This window comes from Hippoglossus stenolepis, chromosome 5 (genome assembly GCF_022539355.2).
Source record: "Hippoglossus stenolepis isolate QCI-W04-F060 chromosome 5, HSTE1.2, whole genome shotgun sequence".
NCBI lineage: Eukaryota > Metazoa > Chordata > Actinopteri > Pleuronectiformes > Pleuronectidae > Hippoglossus > Hippoglossus stenolepis.
The window spans coordinates 5,606,963-5,630,858 of record NC_061487.1 but is presented as its reverse complement, the minus strand read 5'-3'; the positions used below and the strand labels follow the sequence as shown (position 1 = coordinate 5,630,858).

Sequence of the window (23,896 nt, the reverse complement as noted above, 5' to 3'; positions counted from 1 at the left end):
TCTCCATCTGTCTCTCTCTCAGTCTGCAGGTATCTCTGACTCCAGACCCTACTCCTCTATTATTATTTTGTAGTATTAGTATTGTTGTTTTTGTTACTATTGTTGTTGTTGTTTTTATTAACTGGTGCTGCTATCATTAATGACATCATTACCTCTATGAATATTACTGTCTGACAGGGCTTAAATATGATGGTTACACTGTACCTGCTCTCTCTCTCCTTTCTTTCCCCCTCCCTCTCTCTCTTCTCTCCCCTCTTTTACACCCACCTCTCCTCTCGTCTCCATTTGTCTCTGCTCACCCCAACTGGTCCAACACACTGAGTCTGGTTCTGTTAGAGGTTTCTTCCTGTTAAAAGGGAGTTTTTGGGGGGTTTCTCTATAACATTGTAAGGTCTTGACTATACTCTGTGAAGTGCCATGTTGGGATTTGGTGCTGTGCAAATAAAATTGAATTGAAAACATGAAGTTGACTCATTAACTTGGGTTCAGGACCTGGGCCACTCCTCAATCACATCTCTCATCACCTCAAGCCGACATCAACCTGCTCAACCTGTCACGCTCTATTTGTCTCAGATTCTTTGACCCACCCTTTCCATAGCTTTCATCCATCCGCCCTTCTACCTCATTCCTACCCACATCCTCTCTTCCCTCCTCCCTTCCTTCTCCCTCCCTCATCCCTACCTCTACTCATCCTTACCCACATCCCTTCATCTTTGCTTAAAAGTGATGTAAAATGTCAATAAAGTTTGAATGTGTGAAATCACAGTATTCTGTTGCTTTTTAATCAGATTTCCATCATGTCACACGCACACACACAGAGGCATAGACACTGTCATGGACACCTTTGTTATTATGTTATTACTGCATGATTACATCAAGATTTCTGGGAAAAGCACATATAGGGTGTATACTGTGTTATACCTCTACGTTACAGACAATCTTTGAAAGGAAGGAAACGAGCTGTGACAGAAAAACATTTAAAGATAAAGTGAGAATAATATACATAAATTACCATATGTAATTAAGATAAATGTGGCTTGGAAATTAACAAGGCTTGGAAATCATTCTAAATAAACAAAATATAAAGGTGTATAACGACGTGTCTATTGATGATAACGAAGAATAATTAGAAGAAACAAGGCCAAAAAGAAGTTAACTCTAAAATACAAATGCAAAACGGTAAAAACATTTTTGAAAAGGATTGAAAATGGGTAAAATATATATATATATATGGAAGGTGTGTGTGTTTTTGTTTGTGTGTGTGTGTGTGTGTGTGTGTGTGTGTGTGTGTGTGTGTTTGAGAAGCTTGTGTTTAAGGATGTAATTCAGGAATGCTAGGCCACTAGAGGTCAGTGTTTCTCTGGTGAATTTACCATAGATAAGAACCATAACAATAGAAGATGTTTGTAGCGCAACAAAAACGATTGTTCTCTCTCTGTGTGTGTGTGTGTGTGTGTGTGTGTGTGTGAGTGTGTGAGAGACAGAGAGAGAGAGAAATTGCTCAATCTTTTTAATGACATGGTGTTTTATTTTCAGTTCAAGTCCAGTTTCAACATTCATAATTATATCATTAAATATTATATAATGATAGAACCATATAAACAAACAAAAAGAAAACTGAAATGAAGAAAAAAAGAAAACTGACTGGAACTAACTAATCAGGTTTTGACCTGAGCGAATCAGCAATAAAATCCTAAATGTGAAAAAAATGTTTTTGACATAGTCATTTGAAGACTTTCATGAATCAATATCTATTCTATATACACACATATATATATATATATATATGCACACACACACACACACACACACACACACACACACACACACACACACACACACACACACACACACACACACACACACACACACACACACACATGCTGTGAAGGTTGACTTTAGTCCACAACACAATGCATATGTACCGTCGATGCCCCAAATCTTAAAAAGAAATCTGTTTCCTTCGATGATGGATGTTTCGCTTTATTTACCAGCTGGTCTCTAACTGTCTGCTGTTTGGTGGTTAGCAGGTAGTGGACAGTTTGATTATCAGAGGTTGTTTGCTGGCACCCGGGCCTGAAACATACAGTAAATGTGGTGTAAAATCAAACTACACCTCCCACATTACACCACATAATTTCTTCCATTGTTGCTAAAGTAACTTTAGCAACATAAGCTACATTATGTGTTCTTTGAGGAACTTGTCATATGACTGAGTTCCAGCAGTAACAGAGTTTTATGGCACAGAAAAATGAAATATCTCTGGTTTTGGACACATAATTCTTGGATCTACACATTGGATTTGTTGCCAATATCTAAAAATTACAACAGAATAATACTTTAATTATAGTTCTTCGATGATTAATATGTACAGAGAATCCTGATTTAAATTATCAGTGCTACTATACTAAATACTGGTCTTAAAACCGAGGCTCCTAAATGTTAGCATGTGCTGTTGGTGGAAAGAAACCACCATCTACAAATAAAAACACTCTCATCTTTCGGTGAGTGAGAGCACATGCATCTTGTTCTCCCTCAAGAGGCCCCTGGTGGCCTCTCATTCAGAACCAGACTTGGGGACCAGTCTTCAAGGTATTGTTGAGTTAAAACCAGGGTGGACCGGCGCCCAGTCAGGGTACGTATCCAGAGTGAATAGTGGAACACCCCATGTCACCACAGCGAACAGCACGGCAAGGACGCCAATTACGTTAACGCCAAGCCCCGCCTTCACCTGCAGCGATGATCATTCAGTTGACATGTTTGAACGGTCTGTTTATAAAATTAAATTTTACATTGCATTTATTTACTTTGCTGCCAGCATAGATTTGATGAAACAGTATATTACAGTTTTTCGCTAACAACCCTGTTTCTGTGTACGACAGGACTCACCATGTCCATGATGTTGATGTGTCCATAAGTGAACACGACGGCGTTGGGCGGGTTGGACACTGGCAGCAGGAAGGAGAAGGATGTGCAAAGGGTAGTGGGGATCAGGACGTACAGTGGGTTGACGTGGATGGCCTCAGCCTGAAGAAATCACTCAGGCTCAGTGGAAGGCAAAAATCTGATTGGTGAAACACTAATCATGTGTAAATGCTTTATCACTGAACAGCGACAGTGTTAAAAGTGGGATTGTCATTTCATACACAACAGTTTGAACCTCCAGACATCTTCCATCCATTCTTTCCACCTATACTTAATAAACAAAAACTGTACCAGCTGATTAGGGTGGATGGGTTGCTTCAAGATTTTGGGATTGAGTTGGTTTAAAAATTAATATATTTAGAAAATCCAAACATCTGAAACTCAGAGAAAAGTCTTGAAGTTACTTCCATTATTGTTCCTGGAGAAATCAGCATACTTAGCTAATTAGATTGTAAACATTAGCCAGCTCCGCCATTACCTATGTGCTAAAAGGACATCATCCTAATCAGGTCAAGGACATATCCTATTAATGTTCCGTGTGTTTCAAAAAGAGTGTGGATAGAGACACATTTATGAAATTGTATTTGCGTTCGAGTTGGTAAATCAACATTACAGCGGGCTGAACTTTGGACTCATACAACAAGTGAAGGAGGATTATAAAAGCACATTGACCCAAAGACAAAGGCGGAATTCATAATTTTATTCTCTGACCGTTTTATTGGCTTGTGTAATGGTGTTGTCTGCAGGTAGTTCGTGCCAGAATAAATTAATCTTTTACTAAAAGTGATGTCACTGTTATCAAGTCACTGTTATCACCAAAAAAAAGCCAGAGCAGAACCTAGAGGAGGGGCTGCTGGAGAAGGAGAAGTGATTTAGTGTCACATTAAGGAAGGAAGCGTCAGGTTGAGAGCAGAGGTGCAGTTAAAGACAGGGCTCTCTGATTCTAACTAAAGAAAATTAAACTGACTTCATCAAGTTGGTCGCATCAACACAGAGTCTCTGCTGCACTGGTGAGCAAAGTAGTTCATATCTACTGTGTTTAAACCAGCGTTTATTTATTTAATTTGGTTTTTGTAATCATGCAGTGGCATTTTAATGCAAGTGCAGCATGATAACTCTTTCATTTTTCTCCTCCATGTGTAGACATGTCTGCTGCCAGCTGTCTGCTGACTGAGGATCAGTTCCTGTGCTCCATATGTCTGGATGTGTTCACTGATCCAGTCACCTTACCATGTGGACACAACTTCTGTAACAAATGCATCACTGGACACTGGGATATTAACGTCCTGTGTTATTGTCCCAACTGTAAAGAGCTTTTCTACAAGAGACCTGAGCTGCGCAGGCGCCTGCACAGGAACCAAAGTGAAGGCCCTGAAGTCCTGCCTGGTGTGTCTGGCCTCCTACTGCAACACTCACCTGGAGCCGCACCTGACAGTGTCAGGCCTGAAAAAGCATCAGCTGATCGGCCCCGTGGAGAACCTGGAAGGCAGGATGTGTATGAAGCACGATAAACTGCTGGAGCTGTTCTGTAAGACCCACCAGGTGTGTGTCTGCCTGCTCTGCACCATTTCAGACCACAAGACACATGATGTTGTTCCTCTGAAAGAAGAATATGAAGAAAAGAAGGCTGAGCTGAGCATGAGAGAGGATGAACTTCAGCAAATGACCCAAAAGAGACGACAGAAGATTATGGAGATCATACGTTCAGTGGAGCTCTGTAAGACAAGTGCAGACAGAGAAATAGAAGAAGGTGTTCAGGTCTTCACGGCTCTGAGGAAGTCCGTTGAGAGAGGCCAGGCTGAGCTCATCAAGACGATCAAGGAGGAGCAGAGAATGAAGGAGAAACAGGCTGAAGGCTTCATCAATGATCTGGAACAAGAAATCTCTGAGTTGAAGAAGAGAAGCGCTAAGGTGGAGCAGCTCGCAAACTCTGAAGACCACCTCCACCTCCTCCAAAGCTTCTCGTCCCTTAACACTGCTCCACCCACCAAGGACTGGACAGGAGTCAGTGTCCATCCTCCATCATATGTGGGGATTGTAAGGAGAGCAGTGAATCGGCTGGAGGAGACGCTCACTGAGAAGATAATGAAGCTTCTCGATACTGAGCTGGAGAGAGTCTGGCAGTACACAGTAGATGTGACACTTGATCCTGACACAGCACATTCCAAGCTCATTCTGTCTGATGATGGGAAACAAGTAAAACATGATGATATAAAGAAGAAACTGCCAGACAATCCACAGAGATTTGATTGTTGCCTCTGCGTCTTAACAAAACAGGGTTTCTCCTCAGGAAGATTTTACTACGAGGTTGATGTTCGTAAAAAGACTGAATGGTATTTAGGAATGGTCACTAAGACGATTAACAGAAAGGGACAAATCAAGTTGTCTCCTGAGATGGGTTTCTGGACAGTATGTTTCAGAGACCCAAATAAGTTTGATCCTGATATTATTTTTCCATTCTGTCTACCTCCACAGTCGCAGCCTGAGAAGGTGGGTGTGTTTGTGGATTATGAGGAGGGTCTGATCTCCTTTTATGACGTTGATCATTCAGATCATATCTACTCTTTTACTCGAATCTCCTTCAATGAAAAAATCTACCTTTTCTTCTCTCCCTATAAGAGGTATGGTGGTAAAAACCCTGATCATCTCTCCTGTCAATGACACTGAGTCGTAATGTGAACACTATCAGTTGATGAAGTCGCTGCTTAAATTCTTTTCCTTAACATAGCTTTTTTTTTGCTGTTTTCTGAATTGAATCGCATAAAAAAAACCTTTGTGCTTGAACACACAGTTACATTAATTCCTCTTATAAATAAGAAGTCATCTACCTATAATTCCACGAATATGTGGAACACATATCTCACGAACCGTACAACTTGTCAACTTTACAATTTGCATGTGTATTCTTAGTGGTCATGAAGGGCAGGGCGGAATTTGGTCCGATTTGGACACGTGATACGTTCAATATTAATATAATATCTTCTCTGCATATCTGTGAGACAGTTTGTCTGTTATAAAATGAGAAACCATTTCATGAATTTATTTGCCTCATGGATGTACGTCTCATGTTTACTTACTACTATGAATATCATAACTGGTGCTGTGCATAAAGACTGTTGAATCAATATTGTTATGGAAACTGCAGAGATGATGCTGTACTTCTGTAAAGTATGCTGTTTGAGTTCTCATTTTGTCTTAATCCACTGTACTAAAACAGAATTATTCAAAATTGAATATCTAGGCTGAAAAACATCTATCATCAGTTAATTTAGTTTCTGATCACAAGGTGGCAACGTCTTGCATTTGGAAATCCCACTGTCGACCGGTGAGTGAAATTAAAAAAACTAAAACCACAGATGTGTTGAAGAGCTTGTGAGAACCTACCAGAGGTGAGAGGATGGGGAGGAAGATGGTGATAGTGGCAGCGTTGCTGGCCACCTCTGTTACCATGGTGACGATGATGCAAGCGACGACAATCGTGGCCAAGATTGGCAGATCACCCAGAGGTGTCAGCAATTTCGCCACCCATAGGGATAGGCCTGATTCCTGCAGACATATGCGCGCGCACACACACACACACACACACACACACACACACACACACACACACACACACACACACACACACACACACACACACACACACACACAGGCACATTAGAACTTCTAAGCCAGTTTTAACATATGTTTATGCTGGCTTTTAGCCCATTTAGGCTCAGTTATTTCAAAATTACAAGAAACTGTGTTTCCTCTTTAACCACCAAAAGAAGCAAACATGAATATAGTCATGCAGGTCGTTGATTTTGATTTGCTCAGATCTGTCAGTGAGATAGATAGATAGATAGATAGATAGATAGATAGATAGATAGATAGATAGATAGGTAGATACAACTTACCAACCCTACCCTCAACAGTCAGATTAGCTGTTTTCCTTTGTTTCCAGTCTTTGTGCAAAACTAAGTTAGTCAGCAAGTTGTAGAGATTCAAACAATGTCAGTTTTTCCATCATACATTTAGACATCAGTCACCTTGTTGCACATGACGAACCCATGGTGGATGTTTTTTCAAGTTTGACACAGACAGACGCACCTCACCTTTGTGCCTTCAGCGAGTGCGAAGCCCCCACCAACCAGCAAGGCCACTTTCCACGGCATCGAGGCCTGAAACTCTTTCCAGGAGATCATGGCCTCTGGGTTGAGAGAGATTCAAATATCTTGCTCACATGAGCAGAAAATAACAGGGAGAAATACTCTATGTAGGCATGTTTTTTTTTTACAGTACACTGAAGTGACAAGCTGGATTGTAATATTACATGAAATTACCATATTTTTGGGAGGGTCCGTTGGCAGGTAAGATGAAAAAAGAGAGGCCCAGCAGAAGAGCTACGGTGGCGTCAGTGATGTAGCCTGAGTGACTGATCAAGACAAGAACAGGGGAAAGAAGATCATCATTGTTTCCAAAATCATCAGTCAGGTGTTCGACACATCCCCTGAAAAGACCAAAACCAATAACCTGTTTATCTCTAAATAAATTGACTTCCCCTGCCAGCGTGTTGCTCTCAGTCCTAAGCCTATTGTGTCCTGCTGAACAAGTAATCCAAACACCTCCCAAATACAATATTGTTAGAACCTGCAGGTTTATTTCCCTCAACTTCTTAAAGCTTCAGGAAGTATACTGGTGGTGGCACAGGGCCTGGACCTGGACTTCCTCCTCTTTGTTCTCCAAACATATCAGCTACACTGAGTTTTTGGTGGTGATGCTGATGTGTCTTTTTTTTACCTTCACTGCAAGTTGCAGTTTATTTCTATTCATTTGGATTTTGATGTGTAAGAGTTGACATGGAGAATATTAACACCTAACCATTCATCTAATTTGTTTAATAGTGTTCAGCTAATCATCATTTGTAATATTAATTGTATTCTTGTTTGCAAGTATTGTACTTGACTCAAGGTTGAATTTATGGTTGGTTTGGACAGTATTGTGTAATGTCTTTCTTTTCTTTTAGAACCATGGCAGTTATCATTTGAATCATTGTGAGAATCATCATTCATATAACTCAGGACAAAATAAAATGAATGTTTGATTGCAACCTCTGTTTCCTTGTGGCTCCAGATAGAGCATCGTTCATAAAAAAAATGAATACAAAAAAACCCGATTGCCACTCAAGTTTTTATCAAATCAAACAGGTGGAATCAGTGCTTTCAGCAGTGGTTTAATCTGCTGCTCCACTGAGTCAAAATAAACTCCAGTGTAATATACACATGGATGAGACTCACTGGGGGAAGAGTGAAGCCCAGCCAGGCATGAACCCTGGAGATCTGGTCAGCCACAACAGCACCAACAGCAGGAAAACCACCGCAGTGACGATCTCCTGAGAGCTGGAGGGAATGAAATGAAATTATGAATCTATTAACGTATGTATATTATTGGCTGATAAAATCAATGAGTAAATTAATGAACATTCCAATGAATAATTGCAGGAATGAATAATCTTACAACTGCCTGAAAGAGTGAATAAGTGAGTACATGAATGAATGATGGAATACATCAATAATTCTTGTGAAATGACCAAAATTAATTAAAGGGGACATAGCATGCCCATTTTACCACAAGTTGATATGGTTCCTTGGGGTCTTAATGAAATGTCTGTAACATACTTTGGTCAAATACCACAAGGATCATATAAAACAGCACCTCTTTTTACTCCTGTATAAAAACAGCCCTCCCACAGAGTGACCTGTTTTGAGTGCCTGTTCCTTTAAATGCTAATGAGCCAGCTCCCCTCCCCCTCTCCCCCATGATTTAAATGATATAAATTACATATTTTATATGATATAAATTATCAAATATGCATCCCATACTCTGTATTCCCTTGTTGTCCTGGAGTTTTAATTTTCCCAATCACATAATTAATGTCCCCTCTGCCCATCCACTACAAGCACACAAGCAGACAGACAGAGAGAGAAAGAGAGGTGGGGGGGCTATGAAGACCATCATTTACCCCGAATCCTCGGATATTCAACGGAAGCAACAACAAGCGGAGAAAGCAGAATCGCGGCTGATCTTATATGTACAGTCTATGGGGGCTGACCAGCTGGAGAAATGCTTGCCTGTGAACAGCCAGGCGGCTGCGTGCTGGAGAACTGGCGCTGCGCTGCTCGCAGCTGCGCTCGTCCGGTGTACCGGCGAATTACTGTAACTGGCGAACTACTGCACCGGCGTAACTACTGTAACCCAGCATACAGTGGTGAGCTGAACACTGCGGGAAGTCTTCCACACAGCTGGCAGTGTGGAAGACCGCTGCGAGGCAGCGCAGCCGCTTCTCCACTACAAGAGTCGCTTCGCTGTTCACACGGACGAAAGATTTCTCCTGGTCAGCCCCATAGACTGTATATAAGGTCAGCCCGCGATTCTGCTTTCTCCGCTTTGTTGTTGTACCCGTTGAATGTCGGGTTCTGGGGTTACAGTGAAGCGCTGAACACTGCGGAAGTCTTCCACACTGCCAGCTGCGGGCGCTGACACAAATTCCAGCTCACGCACGTGGGAGAGCGAAGGTCGCCTTGAAAGCAGCTGCTGCAGCCTCCCAGTCCCAACGATCCAGACAAATGCCATGAGATGAATCGCGGGCTGACCAGCGGAGAAATGCTCGCCCCGTGTGAACAGCCCGGCTGTGTGCTTGGGAACGGCGCTGCGCTGCCTCCGTGTAAACCCGAAGTAACGAGTGTGGGGGACGGGGGGTGGGAGGGCCAAGACCATGTAGGAGACTTCCAGTTCCTTTGTTACGATTACACCAGGCTAATCGAAGTCGCCTAAGCATGAGACGCTTGACTTAGGAGGAACTATAACAAAACGCCGAAAAGCTTTTTTCCCAGAGTTTTTGGGTTGGTAGACATGCCAGATACCCACATTAACCTGTAGAAGCACTAACAAAGTGGAATTTGCATGCTATGTCCCCTTTAAAGGTTCAGTGCATAAGATTTAGTTGAAAGGGATCTATTGGCAGAAATTGTATATAAAATAATCCTTGTGTTTTGGGGGATTCAGCTGCAACATGCAACTTTACCATTAGATGTCACTAAATTCCACACACTGAACCTTTAATAGATGCATGAAAGAACATGCACACTCCAAGGATGAATACATATAGGTGTAGTGAATTGAAGACCATGTATTGGCTCATTTGTTGTTCAGTTGACTGCTGACTGTGAAGACCACAGGGGATGATTCATTAGACTTTCATACTCATCAAATCATTCAATGAACCCCGTGCCCTCTGGATTGTCACACTGTAGGAGCCAAGCAGTCAGACCTCTACCATTCTCTTGATGCACGTCAAGCATGCACTCGCCCGCTTGTCGAGAACATGGCGAAGGATGACTCATCTAACCACATCCCCTTTGCCACACATGTGTACACACACCAGTGCCTATGTTTCTGCACCACTGAGCTCTAAAATGTGCATTCATCTTTTGTAATGAGGGATCCATGCCCCGCAGCTCTATGGAACTGTCGATAGACTGTTCTTTCTGACACGCTGTGGATCGCCAGGGCCAACCTGCCTGCCTTATCTCCAGCTCACTGGATCACAGGCTCAGTCTCAGCAAGCACCCAGCTTGTTACCTGCCTGCCTCTGTGCTCGATTAAAGAGACTCTTCAGTTCAAAACAGAACCTCACAGAAGCTCCTGCCATCCGTGCCCAAACCTCTCCCAAAGTCTCTTCAATCCTTTTCCTCTTGCTGTGTTGCAGGGGTAGATTCAGGGCGGGGCTAGGGGGGCACATGCCCCAGCTGAAATCTGATTGGCCCCTGAAGTGCAAGCAGTCTTTGAAAAATAAATAAATATTACAATGTGTTCAGACTTTTAATTTTCTAAGCATTTTTGAAGTACACAATTTTCAAAATGTATTCAATGATGTGTGGCTAGTTTGCTCAAAGCCATATAGCTAACAGTAAAAACAAACAAAAAAAATTAAAGATAGGGTTAGCTATATCAGTTAAGTTTTTAGCAAATTCTGCTAATACCTCCTCACAGTCTGCTTGCTGTACACTCTGTGTGCACTGGAGAAAACTCGAGTTTAATCCCTGGCTCTGTATTTTGGAAACAAAGAAAGCTGGTCGACACGAACAGCACAACACTGTTCAAGCCAATCAGTAACTAGGGTACTCATGCTCATGATCAGGGCAGGTATAGGCTAACGATATGCTAATCCTTGTTCTTTCTTTCTGTTTCTCATAGTAGTGCTACAAGTGCTAAGTTATGAAGTTATGTTTCAGCGGTGGAGAGACCACCACATTAAATTCCCCAAACAGCCTTAATGTGTTAATCTTCTACTGCTGTAGTTCATCTTACTATAAACCACAGCATTGTTTTTTTTTTCACTGTATTGGACTGAGACTGACACAGGTGCAGCGGATGGTCCCCTCCGTCATGGCAAAGACATTCATTGAATCACTTTCTGATTGGCATTTTGTCTTCAAAGTAAAATTACAACGTTCATTTTGTTTGCAGCATTGCTTTAAGGCATAATTAAAGAGCTTTTATTTTGAAAAGTTTTGAACCTGGGTCTGAAGATTGCGTCAATGCTTAACAGACCTGTTGCAGGTATGGGTGAAAAAATAAGTTAAGTATATTCTTCTAACTTAAACGTAAACCACACATGATAGCAGTAATGAAGCAAATTCAGTTTCATTTTATGAAAAACATTGACTAAAATCTTCCCTGCAGATGAACCAGGTTGGATGAACATAAAGTTTTCTAACTTCACTCTGCACCATAGACTGTTTATAAAAAGCTCTGCACACAACGTCCAGCACACAAACAATAAAAAGTGACAGTATATTGTAGAACTGTTTGAGGAGAACTCACTAATGACGAGGGATAATTCTGAAGTAGCTCCCCACCACCTTGGTATCTCTAATATCACACTCTGTAAATCTAACTCACCCATTGTCAATTGTGTCAGTTGTAGCTGTGTGGCTTATACCACTGCCAGCCTTTATGCTTCTATGGATTTTAACCTTTATAAGTATACGCACATGTACACCCATGACTTCTGTCAGACAGATGGCGAAAAATAAGTAGTGTCGATCCTAAATGACCAAATCAGCCTTATATTACTTTATTGGTACAAGCTATCACTCTCTCTCTACCCATAGTCATAAAAGTAGATGAAATATAAATAGACTATGCTTGAAGATAGTGCTTTGATTGCTACGGCTATAATGAATCCAGAATGAAAAATGTGAATAATTGTGGCAGAAAGCAGACGTAAGACGGAGGCAGGCTTTAGTGTTGAGTGCACGACCAAATTGCTTCAATCACTTCAAGACTCTGCCATAGATAATATAATAATAATAATGGCAGAAAGCAGACGTGAGGAGGACTTAGGCTTTAGTGTTAAGTGCACGACCAAATTGCTTCAGTCAATCAATGACTCTGCCTTCGAAAATAAAAATAATAATAGTGTAACCCAGGATATTTTCCGTAGTGTACCCAGTTACAGATTAAATGCATTGCCTGAAGCTATTGGTAGCTACGTTGATTCCTTAAGTCCCTTGAATGCATCACCTGCAAACTGTTGGCCGGTGCTGTTAACTGGCTGTACACATTAACACACAGTAACACACAGTATCACACTACTAACTACTAACACTCTACTGCAGAGCACGTACACAGCGGTTGCACAGTGCATAACTACGTATCGTTAGAGTGCAACGCAATGCAAATTGCTGCTCCCACTTTTCTCAACTTCTACCAACAACAGCACAAGTCAAGCAAAGCTACAGAACCACTATGTAAGATGTCATCACATTCAAAATGAATGAGAGTTTCGGTTGAACGTGCACATGTGAGTAACTGACAGGAACAGAAATGTGAAAATAAATAAATTAATAACGAAACTGATTGCATGAATGAATGAATAAATAAATGAATGATCACCTCATGGGTCCCAGCAACTTGTACTCGTCTTCTATAACTTTTCTTGCTGCCTTCTCTTTCTCAGAATGCTCCCCTCCACATCGCCACAGGAACCTGAAGCTGTGTGTATGAGACAGTGTGTGTGTGTGTGTTTGTGTGTGTGTGTGTGTGTGTGTGTGTGTGACAGACAGATTACATTATTGATAGGCGACAGTGAAAGGCTCACAGTGAAATAAATGACAATCTGTGATTGGTTAAAGCCACACTGAGAGCACACAGTGTTTAGCAGCTAATGGGGAGATTACTGATCATGTGCGAGGATCAGCTGCGCTCATCATTAACCTTTCTGACACCATCCCAAGGCTAATGCTAACATTAGCTTCACACTCATGTCTCAGCTTCCGGTTGTTTTAAAATGAAAGGTATCAATCATAGAATTGTGAGATTTTATCAAATATTGAACCAGTTACTGACATATTCCTTGTCTTTCATCATCATTTTAAGTAAGGAATCAGAACAGCAAGATTTTATTTTACGAAAAACATGATAAAAATGTGACAAATTGAATAAATATTGCATAGATAGCATATCTAAGTTGTTTATGTTTTCTATTTAGTTTCTATTTACACCTAGCAAGAGCTAAAACTAGTGAAATGATGTTTTTAAAAGGACTAAACCTTCAAGAATGTTTGAAAAAAAGCTTGGAAGCACCACAGCCACTATGAACTAAGATTTCATGTGTTAGGCTGTAACTTTTATGAACGATTATCCTCCACTTGTTACTCTAATCATAATTATGAATCAATAAAGAGGATATCATAGAGTAAGTGAAACAAAACAAAAAACTGATGTAAACAGGTAGGTATGACTTGGTCACAACACACAGAAGTTGAGATGGGAAATGATTATTGGTGCAGAAGGTGCGTTGACACTCACTCTGAGCCAATGAAGAGCCAGTAGAGCCATATCCATGTGAGCAGCAGCATGATCACACTGATGGGCAGGCACAACAAGAGCCAGTTCCCGAAGTTAATGCAGTTGCAGTTTGGGTAAATCCTGAATGTTAAGACAGTCTTTGAGGTTTACTGCTATTTTTTAAATGCACACAAAAGCTCTTAATCTTCAAGTAACATAGAACAAGTTACTTTTAATTTGTTTTGTAATTTGTTTCAAATGCTTACAGAGCTGTCATCTTTCTCTGTTTAATTTACATACAAACAAGTTTACTGGACCACTCACTGGTTGAGGTATTCAGAGAAGATGAGGTTGGGGGAGGTTCCAGGCAGCGTGGCAATGCCGCCGATGTTGGAGGAGTAGGCGATGCCGATACACATGGCTTTACACATCATGAGGTCCTGCTTGGTCTTACTGGGAGCTGCAGGTGGACACACTGCAGCCTGCGGTTACATCACAGAGGGACAAATGACCCATGAAAAGCAGCATTAGGTGAATGTAGTTATCACACAAGCAATAGTGGTAGTAGTAGTGATGTCATTAAAGAAATAAATATACAGGCACATATAAATATAAAGATTGTAATAGTAGACAAACAAGTATTGTATAAATAATAATTGTCATAAAATTGAATAATAAAAAATGGCTTTCATTGATTCATCTCGCTTTTAAAAAAAGTAAATAATAATGTTCTATTTGAAAGTTTTTTTTAATTGCTTTCATCATTTCGTTTTGCAAGCACTTTGAAACGTTATTTTTTATCCTGCTACATAAACAAAGGGTATAATAAAAATAAGAATAGGAATAATAGTAAATATTAGGATTCATAATAATAATAATAAGGATTATTATTATTAATATTATTAGTATTATTAGTATTAATAGTAATAGTAATGACAGCAGTAGTAGTGATAGTATTGATGGTGGTAGTAGTAGTAGTAAGGCAGTACCAAAAGTAGCAGTAGCTGTAGTAGCAGCAAAGAAAGCAGTAGTAGTATCACTATAATTTATAACTAGCAGCAGTAGTAACAATAATCTGACAAATATAATGACAAACTGTGATTTTATTTGTGGAGTGGTTTTTGTACCTGAGCTGCTGCAGGCTGTTGCAGTGAATGTATCTGAACACCAGTGAAGGTTTCTTCAGGACTTTCCAGATCCTTCCTGTTACTGACAAACAGAGGATTGTAGTATGAATATGAACAAGATGAACCCTAATCCCAGGAACCTAGAACATCCAGAACCCAGAGGGACAGTGAAGGCAACAGAGCAGGGCAATAGTGAACGTCAAAAAACATGAGGTGTCACATACCTCACAATTTCTTTCATTTTGTCAATGTGGTCGTCATTATCTGCAAAAATAAAGGACAGACTGACGCTAACATCTCTCATTTCTTATTTTAAGGTGATTCTGTTGTGAGAGATGATTTAATGGGAGTTAACCTGTGATAAAAATGATGCTTGGATTTTTGGAAACACTTCACCGAACCCTCCATCAGCATAGTGGTGAGTAGATAATGAGTGAATTTTCATTTTGGGTGAACTATCCCTTTAAATTCTATTATATGTGTACTAATACTTGTTACTGTTATAATAGTAGCTCTATTTTTGTTGTGTCTCCATATATATTCTTCTGTATAAGAAAGAGAATCAACTGAAAATCTGATACCATCCAGCTGTAGGTTGGGGTTGTCTTCACCGACACATCCCCGCTCCTTGGCTCCCAGGATCTGCTGGAGAACCGCCTCCACGATGGGCATCATCATCATCACAGCTGAGGTGTTGTGGACCCACATGGAGAGGAAGGCACAACCGGACATGAAGCCCAACAACAACCTGCAGACGATAGGTAAAATAAGAAGTCCTTTATTAGTCCCACAATTTGCAGTATTACAGCAGCAAGTGTCAAAAAGACATCAGCAAATAATAAGTATCATGCAACTTAAGTGTAAGGAATATAAAAAAAGAAATCGAACTATAGAAAAATATGAATGTAATTAAACTAGTATATAAGTGTAAAGACAGGAAGAAATATATGCAGTTTGAGAATATGTACAGTGAATGGATTGCACATGAACCATTTATATTGCACAGACAGATGAATATATCACAGTGAATATTGCACAGTTGAGACTTAAAGTGTTAAAGTGCAGTCCGTAATAATTGTGGTGAATGTAGTTTTTAATTTGCAGAGCTGGTTGTACAGTCTCACTGCTGCAGGAAGGAACGAACTATGATGAGACACTTAGGGTGAGTCAGTCTATCGCCGAAGGAGCTACCCAGTGCTGTGATGGTGTCCTGCAGAGGGTGGGACTGGTTTCCCATCAGAGAAGACAGCTTCGCCATCATCCTCCTCTGTCCCACCACCTCCACTGAGTCAAGCGAGTATCCCAGGACCGAGCTGGCCCTCCTGACCAGTCTATCCAGTCTCTCCCAGTCAGTCATAAAAAGTCTTCAGGAGCGCCCCCTGCACTCCAAAAGACATCAGTCTCTTGAGCAGATACAGTCTGCCCCTTCTTAAACAGTGCACTTGCATGATCAGTCCAATCCAGTTTATAGTTCAGGTGAACACCCAGGTACTTATAAGAGGTCACTAACTCTTTGTCCATTCCCTGGATTTTCACCATTGTCGGGGGGGAGTGTCTGCGCCTGCGGAAATCCAGCACCAGTTCTTGAGTTTTCCCCGCATTGATCTGGAGGCAGTTCCGCTGGCACCAGTCCACAAAGTCCTGCTTCAGTCTTCTGTATTCCCTGTCGTCCTACACACAGTCCCCAGTCCTCACATACTGGGGTCTGTTGGTCAGGTAGTCCAATATCCAGGATGTGAGGTGGAGGTCCACTCCAGCATGCTCCAGTTTGTCCCACTGGAGAAATCAAAGAACATGATCCTCACAGTGCTCCCAGGCTTCTTCAGATGAGAATGAGCTCTGTGTTGTAGGTAGAGGATTCGAAGGTCAGAGCAGGAGCATCCACAAACTCTGTAACACCTACTGTTTAACCCAGCCAAACCAACAAGGTGGCCAGAATGAAGAGAAAAATATCTGTTTTAAAATGTAAGATGTGAATGTGTGCAGTATTTTCGGATTGTGTGGGGTAGTATATCAACCTAATTAGGTTGGACAGTTCGGTCCAGCCACAGAGGATCATATGTGTGATACAATACAAAACAACCTCAAACTATATACTGGAAAGACACAAGAGAGACCCATACAGTGGACATCTGGGGCAAAACATTGATTTTCTTCTGCTGTTTGACATGTTGAGGGAGTCACACAGTGAGTTAATTCAGTAACTCAGTAAAGCGCTGTTACTTTGATATATTAGCTCGGCCCTGTGTCTATATCACAGATCGATCTGGATTTGGTGGTCCTTTTTTAAAGGGCACCTGATGGAACTGGGGTAAACATGTGAGCAACTAACTTGTAGCTAGTAACTAGTAGTTCCGTTAACTAGTAAATAACATACCACATTTCTTTGCCAGTGTGTTAGCATATTACTTTTGCCTGTTTTTTCTAGTAATTTGTCCAACACTGTAGACATATGCTACCCTCTACATAATTAAAACCCATCCTATAGATCTTTTTCTATAGTGTTCCAGGGAGACATGACAGTGAGCCAGCATGGACCTTAATTACCAGGACCCTGAAACAGTAGAGGTATAATGGAATACTGCCATTGTAAATTGATGTTTTTACACCTGTGCTTTTCCTTCTGTGACACATCACAGTGTATATTCTGTGAAAAGGGCCTATAGCAGAGAAGGGTGGTGCTCACCATGCAGGGTTGACCCCCACCATGGTGACAAGCCTCAGGGCGATTCTGCGGTGAAGACCCCATTTCTCAATCGATGTGGCGAGGCAGATGACGCCTACCAGCAAGAAGTGGAAGTCTTTAAAGTACTCTTTTGCCACCTGGAGGAGAAACAGAGACAGAGTAATGAGAGATTAAGGCTATTCAAGTATAATAATAAATGGAGAACTATAACCCAGTAATTGAAATCAAAATAACACATTATAATGAATAGATAAATCATGAATAAATAAATGAACAAATGCACAAATTCAATAATGAACCTAAATTAAACAAACACAACAGTTAGTTCAAAGTATTATTCTTATTTACGTCATTGTTAAACTACGTAAGGAGGCTGCCTCCCTAACTTTTTAACCTCAGTTAGTTCTTCTCCTGTGAGTGGGAATCTGGAAAGCTGCTTTCTTTTCCAAATCTATGCTGAAACTAAACCACTAATCCAAAACACTGTCAACCACTCAGAGACGTCCACCATCCTCTCCTGCCCCTCGGCTCTCTCACTTACAAACGGACCATTTGAGTCTCTGAGACAGCCGCCTGTGTCAGCAGTTCAAACTGTTGGGGACTACCGCCTTCCTCGGACACAGTTTTGCCCCGACTGTCTCAGCACAGAACAACTGTGGTCTTTGGCCTCAGGAAACTGGAGGCTAGTAAATCTGGTACTGGACTCCTGGCTCATTGCTAGACAACTTGGATGATTCAGCTTTAGCAAGCTATTTGGTATGTCATATGTGTGTTTGTGTTTGTGCATTTAAGATTTCTGTGTGTGTAGGGGGAGATGTCTCAGCCCTGCCTCCCAGCACTGGGTTCTAAAGGCATTTTTTTAAATTCCAGGAAGAGGATCTTCAGCCACAACTTAGGGCTGAAAATACACGTTCAGTTGAAAACGAATAAATTGCTCAGCTAACAAGGAGATACACTCACGCCTGTAGAAGTCATGATGCCAAACATAGGAAAGAGGATGGCGGGGAGCATGGCGGTCATGGACAGTGGAATCACCTCTATCACCCAGTATGTCGTCATCAGCAGCAACACAAACGCACATTCTGCCTCCTGCAGAACCAAAACACACAGATAATGTTGCATTTATGTGGAATATAAGACTTTAAGAAAGAACAATGGTGTATGGATTTATCATTTTGACATCAATAGAAATACATATCCAGAGACAAACCAATCAGCCACATATAGCTGAGTCTTGTGCTTTTGTCTGTAGTCCCTCTAACTTCCTCTGTCAAAGATACATATTACTTTTTATTTATTTAATTCCCTCTTGTTACAAATTGTTTGTCAATATATTTAATCACAACTTTTAGTTCTGGCTTTAGGTCTCCACCAGTAAGAAAAACATGTTGCTTTAAGACATTTCACTTTCTTCACCAGCTATTTTTCAAATTTGTCAAAGAGTGTTTCTCTTGTATTTTTATCCACTGTTAATTTAGTTGATTAATTTATGCATCTATACGAAAAAAGAGAAAGAAACGTCACCTCCCACACTTCAGAGTGACTGGCAGTTTAGATGCAATGCGGAGATGATATTGAGGTGAATATGTGCACTGTGCCGTGGCAGCAAAGGTGAATAAAAATTCAGTTTGCTTTGATTGAAAGACTTAATCTGATAGACTTTTTAAAATTATTGTCCAGTTTTTGAGATGCAAAGGAGACTCACCTTCGTCCCGACAACAACAGGAAGAGGTAGCAGCAGCAGTGGTGTGAGGACAATCAGGGTGAAGTTGCGATAGTTCCACAATCCTTTCCTCAACCTCTTTAGCATTTTTCGATCTTTCTTTTTTTCTCTTGTTATCTTCTTTTCCCTCTTTTCTCCCACTGGTTCCAGTTGTAACCTCAGGGCTGTTTAGTTGGAAGACTTTAAAGCAGATGATGATTAACCTGGTTGGCCTCCTTTTCAGACACTCAAGCCTCAAAGAGGTCACAGGTTAGGTGCCCATATCTGTTGGAATTTTCTTGAGCAAGACACCAAACCAGCACTACAATCGTTGGTTATCTCTGTACCTGCACAACGGTGAGATAGTAATGCTACACAGCCTTTCATTTATGGCACTTAAGAAGGGCAATATTAGTTGGGGTCACGTTTAATTCTATTTGTGCACCTTGCAGCTTGAATTATGGTAACGGCTAAGGTCCTTGCAGGTAAGGGTTTGCAAAAACGGACCCATGCTGAAAGGTTACATTTACATCTACTCATTTATCACTTTTATCCAAAGTGAATTACTACTGGGGGATTGCGTATTGTGCTCAGTTACACATATTGCTGCTGTATAATTACATTGTTACACTAGGCTACAAATGTCTTGGACCCATCTCTGAGGTGAACCTGATCTTGTTACCTGACTATAAGCTGAGGATATCTTATTTGAGGATAGTTCAAAATGTAAGAGCGTCTGAAAATATGAAAATATTCTTTGTATTGTTGAAACTATTTCTTTACACTGTATACACTGGTTTAATCACATTTATATATTTTTTCTATATATTGTTGTATATTTCTAATTCTTTATACTCCTTCACCCAAGTACTGCATGCTACTTATGTGTTGTCTTCTGCTGCTGTAACATTTCAAATTTCCCCATTGCGGGACTAATAAAGGACTTCTTCTTCTTATTATTATTACTGCTTTTATTCCTTTGAGACATGTACAGTGATACAGATACAGGATGTCACCTACTGGGACACACTAATGAAGGATGGAGGACGCAACAACTTCTTTTTAAATAAGTGAAACCACCATTCACTACTTTCTTTGTTTTCTATGTTTCTGTTTTATGGACTTTTGATTTATCTTTGTTTGCATTTTGAGTTAATTATTCCCTGTTTTACTTTGGAACTTCCTTCTTGGCTGTGATCACCCACTAATCATTATATAGTGGGTTTGCCATTTTGGAGTTTTTAAAGTCTCTTAGTCGTTTACAGTCTACAGTTTTATAGTCCCTAATAAACATGGTCACTCAATGTGTCTTTTACCTAAAAGTTTTAATACTAAGTGCAACATAAATATTTAAACTTTATTGTAGGATTTTCTACTGGCCAACATATCTCCATAATTACCAGTGCAGAGAAATGTAGTGCCTGAAAGTGTTTCTTTCTTTTAACAATGAGCTCACTAGTAGGGGGCAGTGAATGAGTGGGTGATTTCGGACACAACCCTTGTGTCTCCCTCTTACTTTATTTCCTGTCTGTGTCTAATTTGCTGTCTGTGACTTTAGTTTCTGTGCTCCCCACTCTCTTCTGTCAGTTTGCTTGTTAACACCTATGGATGTTCCCTGTGCTTCAGTTTGTCAAAACATCTTTCGTGCCTCTAGTTTCTTTTTTCTTTTCTTGGATTTGTTTGTGCCTACGTTTTTGCTGGTTCGTTTGTTTTTCATTCATCAGGTTCATATGTGCTCTATTTTCAGATTGACATATATGATCAATACTACAGTTTACCAGAGGGTTCAGTGAGTTCAGATTGGAAACATTATATCTTAACTTAATCCTAGATATTCAGGCTGCTTCAGAAACTAAATGTTGTAAAACAGTCTAGTTAACTTCTTTACACAAACGTCTGTTCATAACCTCCCTTTGAGTTCATTTCACCACAGATCTGCGATTTGTTTTAACTGCACCTCAGGTCTTCACAAGTCATTTGACTATGAAGAAACACAGCATTGTGCTTGGATAATCATCTGACTATAAATATATATTCCTTGAATCCGAACAAATCTTTTTTCTGCTCAGAGCATGTATTAGCTTTCTATGAGACCTGTTATCATGAAGGCAATAATATATGTGTTGGCAATTGTAAACATGCAGAGACTGAGAATTATGGCCTGATAATAACAGTGATACAACTCACCTTGCAGCCTCAGACTCTCCGTGGGTGTGAAAGCATCTGCATACATCAATGCTGTTAAACCTCCTATAATGGGCTTCACTGCTCACTAGACATCACAGGAACAGGGATACAATAGAGAGAAATAATGAAAGCCCAGTGTCGTTTCCTATTTGCACAGACACAAAAGATAAGAATGGATATCTCAAAGACATTTCTTGTACATGTGGTTTCCTTTAACTTCTTATCTTGTTATCGAGAGCTGTAAACGAGTTGCTAACTATATAAGTGACCTTTGACCCTTGGCTCCTGCCTCAGTCCTTTAAAATGCATTAGATCCATTTTCACTGAAACATACCAGAGGGGGAATAGAGTCAGGGTGACCTGGGAATGTGTTGGTCCCTGATTTATTTGAAGATTTCATCAAGGTTAAATCAACCACACACAAACATACAGAGGTTTTAGGTTAATCAATTAATAAACAATTTCATTTTGAAAATGATCAGTAAAAGATTGTACGTAAAATATAAATACCACAAATCAAATAAGTATCATCAGTATAATACATATACTAATTATATGTTATTAAGTGCTTTACAATATAATAGATGGTTATTAAAAATACTGAATAGATGTAACAATACAACAGGTGACATAGCGCAGCAACAAACACAAAAAGTTCAAGCACAATAACAAATACCAAATATTGGAAAAATAGCAGAGGGCATAGTTTTAGGTGTTGGTCAGTAGTGACACCATCATTGTGTTGTAAAACTTTCAATTTGAGAGGTCACCAGGTCTAATGGTTAAGTATAGTTGTGTATAATCAGTATAACAATCATAAAACAAACAACCCAATTGTCTGATCAAGTGCTCTAGAGAAGTTCATACTCTATAATGAAAATAAAATAGGTCCAAGATTTGGTAAGCTATTAGAATACTGTGATCAGAAGTGTCAAAGGCTGCATACCAATCTAAATGAACTACAAATGACATTTGACAAAAAGAAGATAAAAAATCATCAAATTTGCACATAACAATGCATGTCCTTTTTTGTCTTTGAATAACCATTTAAATTAGTCAATTTCAAAATTATTCATTCATTTAAATGTAACTTTTCCCTGTTTCTTAAATTAAGTCCGACCCCAGTGAAGCATTGAGAGGTCTGACTGGTGATGTTCAGACTCCTGAGTGATTCTCTGCTGAGACTTTTGTAAACAGGCTGACGTCTCTGCACAAAAGTAATTTACAGTATGTTTTATCCTGCTATCATATATATATAAATATATTCTACATCTTTTGTAATATTTGCCCCTAAGTTCGACATTTAAAATTTACTTGATTTACACTGATCTAAAATGTCTGGATCCTCAGGGATGTTGGGTACAGTAGAAGTTATGCAAATATCCTCACTATTTCTTCACAGCCAATTGAAGAAAAAAAAAAATATTGTATTGGTTGTCATTTTACACTAAAATGTTACATTTTGGTGGACTTTAAGTTGTTGTTGTAACTTGAAATGTTGCTATTTGTGTGATAAACAGTTTGAAATGGTCTGAATGTACAGAACCTGCAGTTCAGTCCGACAACTCACGTTTGAATGTTTATTCAACAGTAGAACAGGTTTAGTGTTTGGCGTCTAGGCTCCAACTTAATCACTCCCCCATATGATTACACAGGAATGATGGGAGTGGTGAGCTAATACTGTAACCCCCCCGTCGGAGCCTACAGGTGGATGCTGGGGTGGTGGAGGGGCTGAGGCAATCGTCTGCGATACTGCGTAGCAGTTAGGAAGCAGAGAGAGGGATGGGAATTCCCTCTGCTTAAATAGACCGCCTAATGAGGTGGATGAGAACTGTAGATGGTAGTGGGGAGTGAAGTATGTCACATGATGTATGTCACATGATGTATGTCACATGATGTATGTCACATGATGTATGTCACATGATGTGTGTCACACGTGTTGTCACACGATGTATGTCACATGATTGAAACAGCGCAGCTCGAGTTGCCTGCCAGAACTAGCTCGCCGGGTTCGCTCCATTTAACCATGTGTAAATGTGTGAATACAAAGTGAGACTTCTACTTAGAATCAGTCATCTTCCAGTGTAGTCAGATGCTGGTTTAAATTTCAGTTGTAATAATTTTCAACTTGTTCTTACTGTTGCAACCACTTCCTAATTTCACTTGTTTTTTAATGGTCAAACTGTCCTGTGGGTAAAAATGGCAAAAGTTTGTAAACACTGATGACTTTCAAAATAACAAGGGCTTCATTTCATTGAAGTTCTTACACAGTTATGGTTGTCGTGTGTTTGGAAAATATCCCAAAAGGTTAAAATGTTTGTGAGATGGACTGCAAGATTATAAATTTCTTATGCCTTTGGTGGCATTGAAAGTTCACTGCACCCTATTTCAAAATTACAGCACCCAGACTTAAATGAAAAGTACATGAGTCAAAAC

General features: G+C 40.2%; 1 protein-coding gene and 1 pseudogene across 1 annotated transcript; one reads left to right on the top strand and one right to left on the bottom strand.

The window, feature by feature from the left end:
- Positions 1 to 1,970: 1,970 nt before the first annotated feature.
- On the bottom strand, positions 1,971 to 19,381 carry slc13a1 (solute carrier family 13 member 1). Its single transcript, XM_047339943.1, has 15 exons — positions 19,277 to 19,381; positions 18,532 to 18,660; positions 17,572 to 17,708; positions 15,467 to 15,633; positions 15,110 to 15,149; positions 14,886 to 14,967; positions 14,083 to 14,240; positions 13,780 to 13,899; positions 12,865 to 12,963; positions 8,202 to 8,303; positions 7,242 to 7,339; positions 7,020 to 7,117; positions 6,310 to 6,471; positions 2,890 to 3,027; positions 1,971 to 2,731 (listed from the first exon to the last, which is right to left on the bottom strand). The coding sequence occupies exons 1-15, from the start codon at positions 19,379 to 19,381 to the stop codon at positions 2,588 to 2,590; spliced, it is 1,779 nt and encodes a 592-aa protein (XP_047195899.1). The 3' UTR covers positions 1,971 to 2,587.
- On the top strand, positions 4,071 to 5,586 carry LOC118109085 (annotated as a pseudogene).
- Positions 19,382 to 23,896: the final 4,515 nt, after the last annotated feature.

Excerpts from the sequence above, each read along its gene's own strand:
- slc13a1 (XM_047339943.1), bottom strand. The coding sequence starts at position 19,381 with ATGCTAAAGAGGTTGAGGAAAGGATTGTGGAACTATCGCAACTTCACC. Across the intron at positions 17,709-18,531 it reads GCATCATGACTTCTACAGGC|GTGGCAAAAGAGTACTTTAA; the intron begins GTGAGTGTATCT and ends TTTCTCCTCCAG. Across the intron at positions 12,964-13,779 it reads TGGCTCTTCATTGGCTCAGA|CTTCAGGTTCCTGTGGCGAT; the intron begins GTGAGTGTCAAC and ends TCATACACACAG.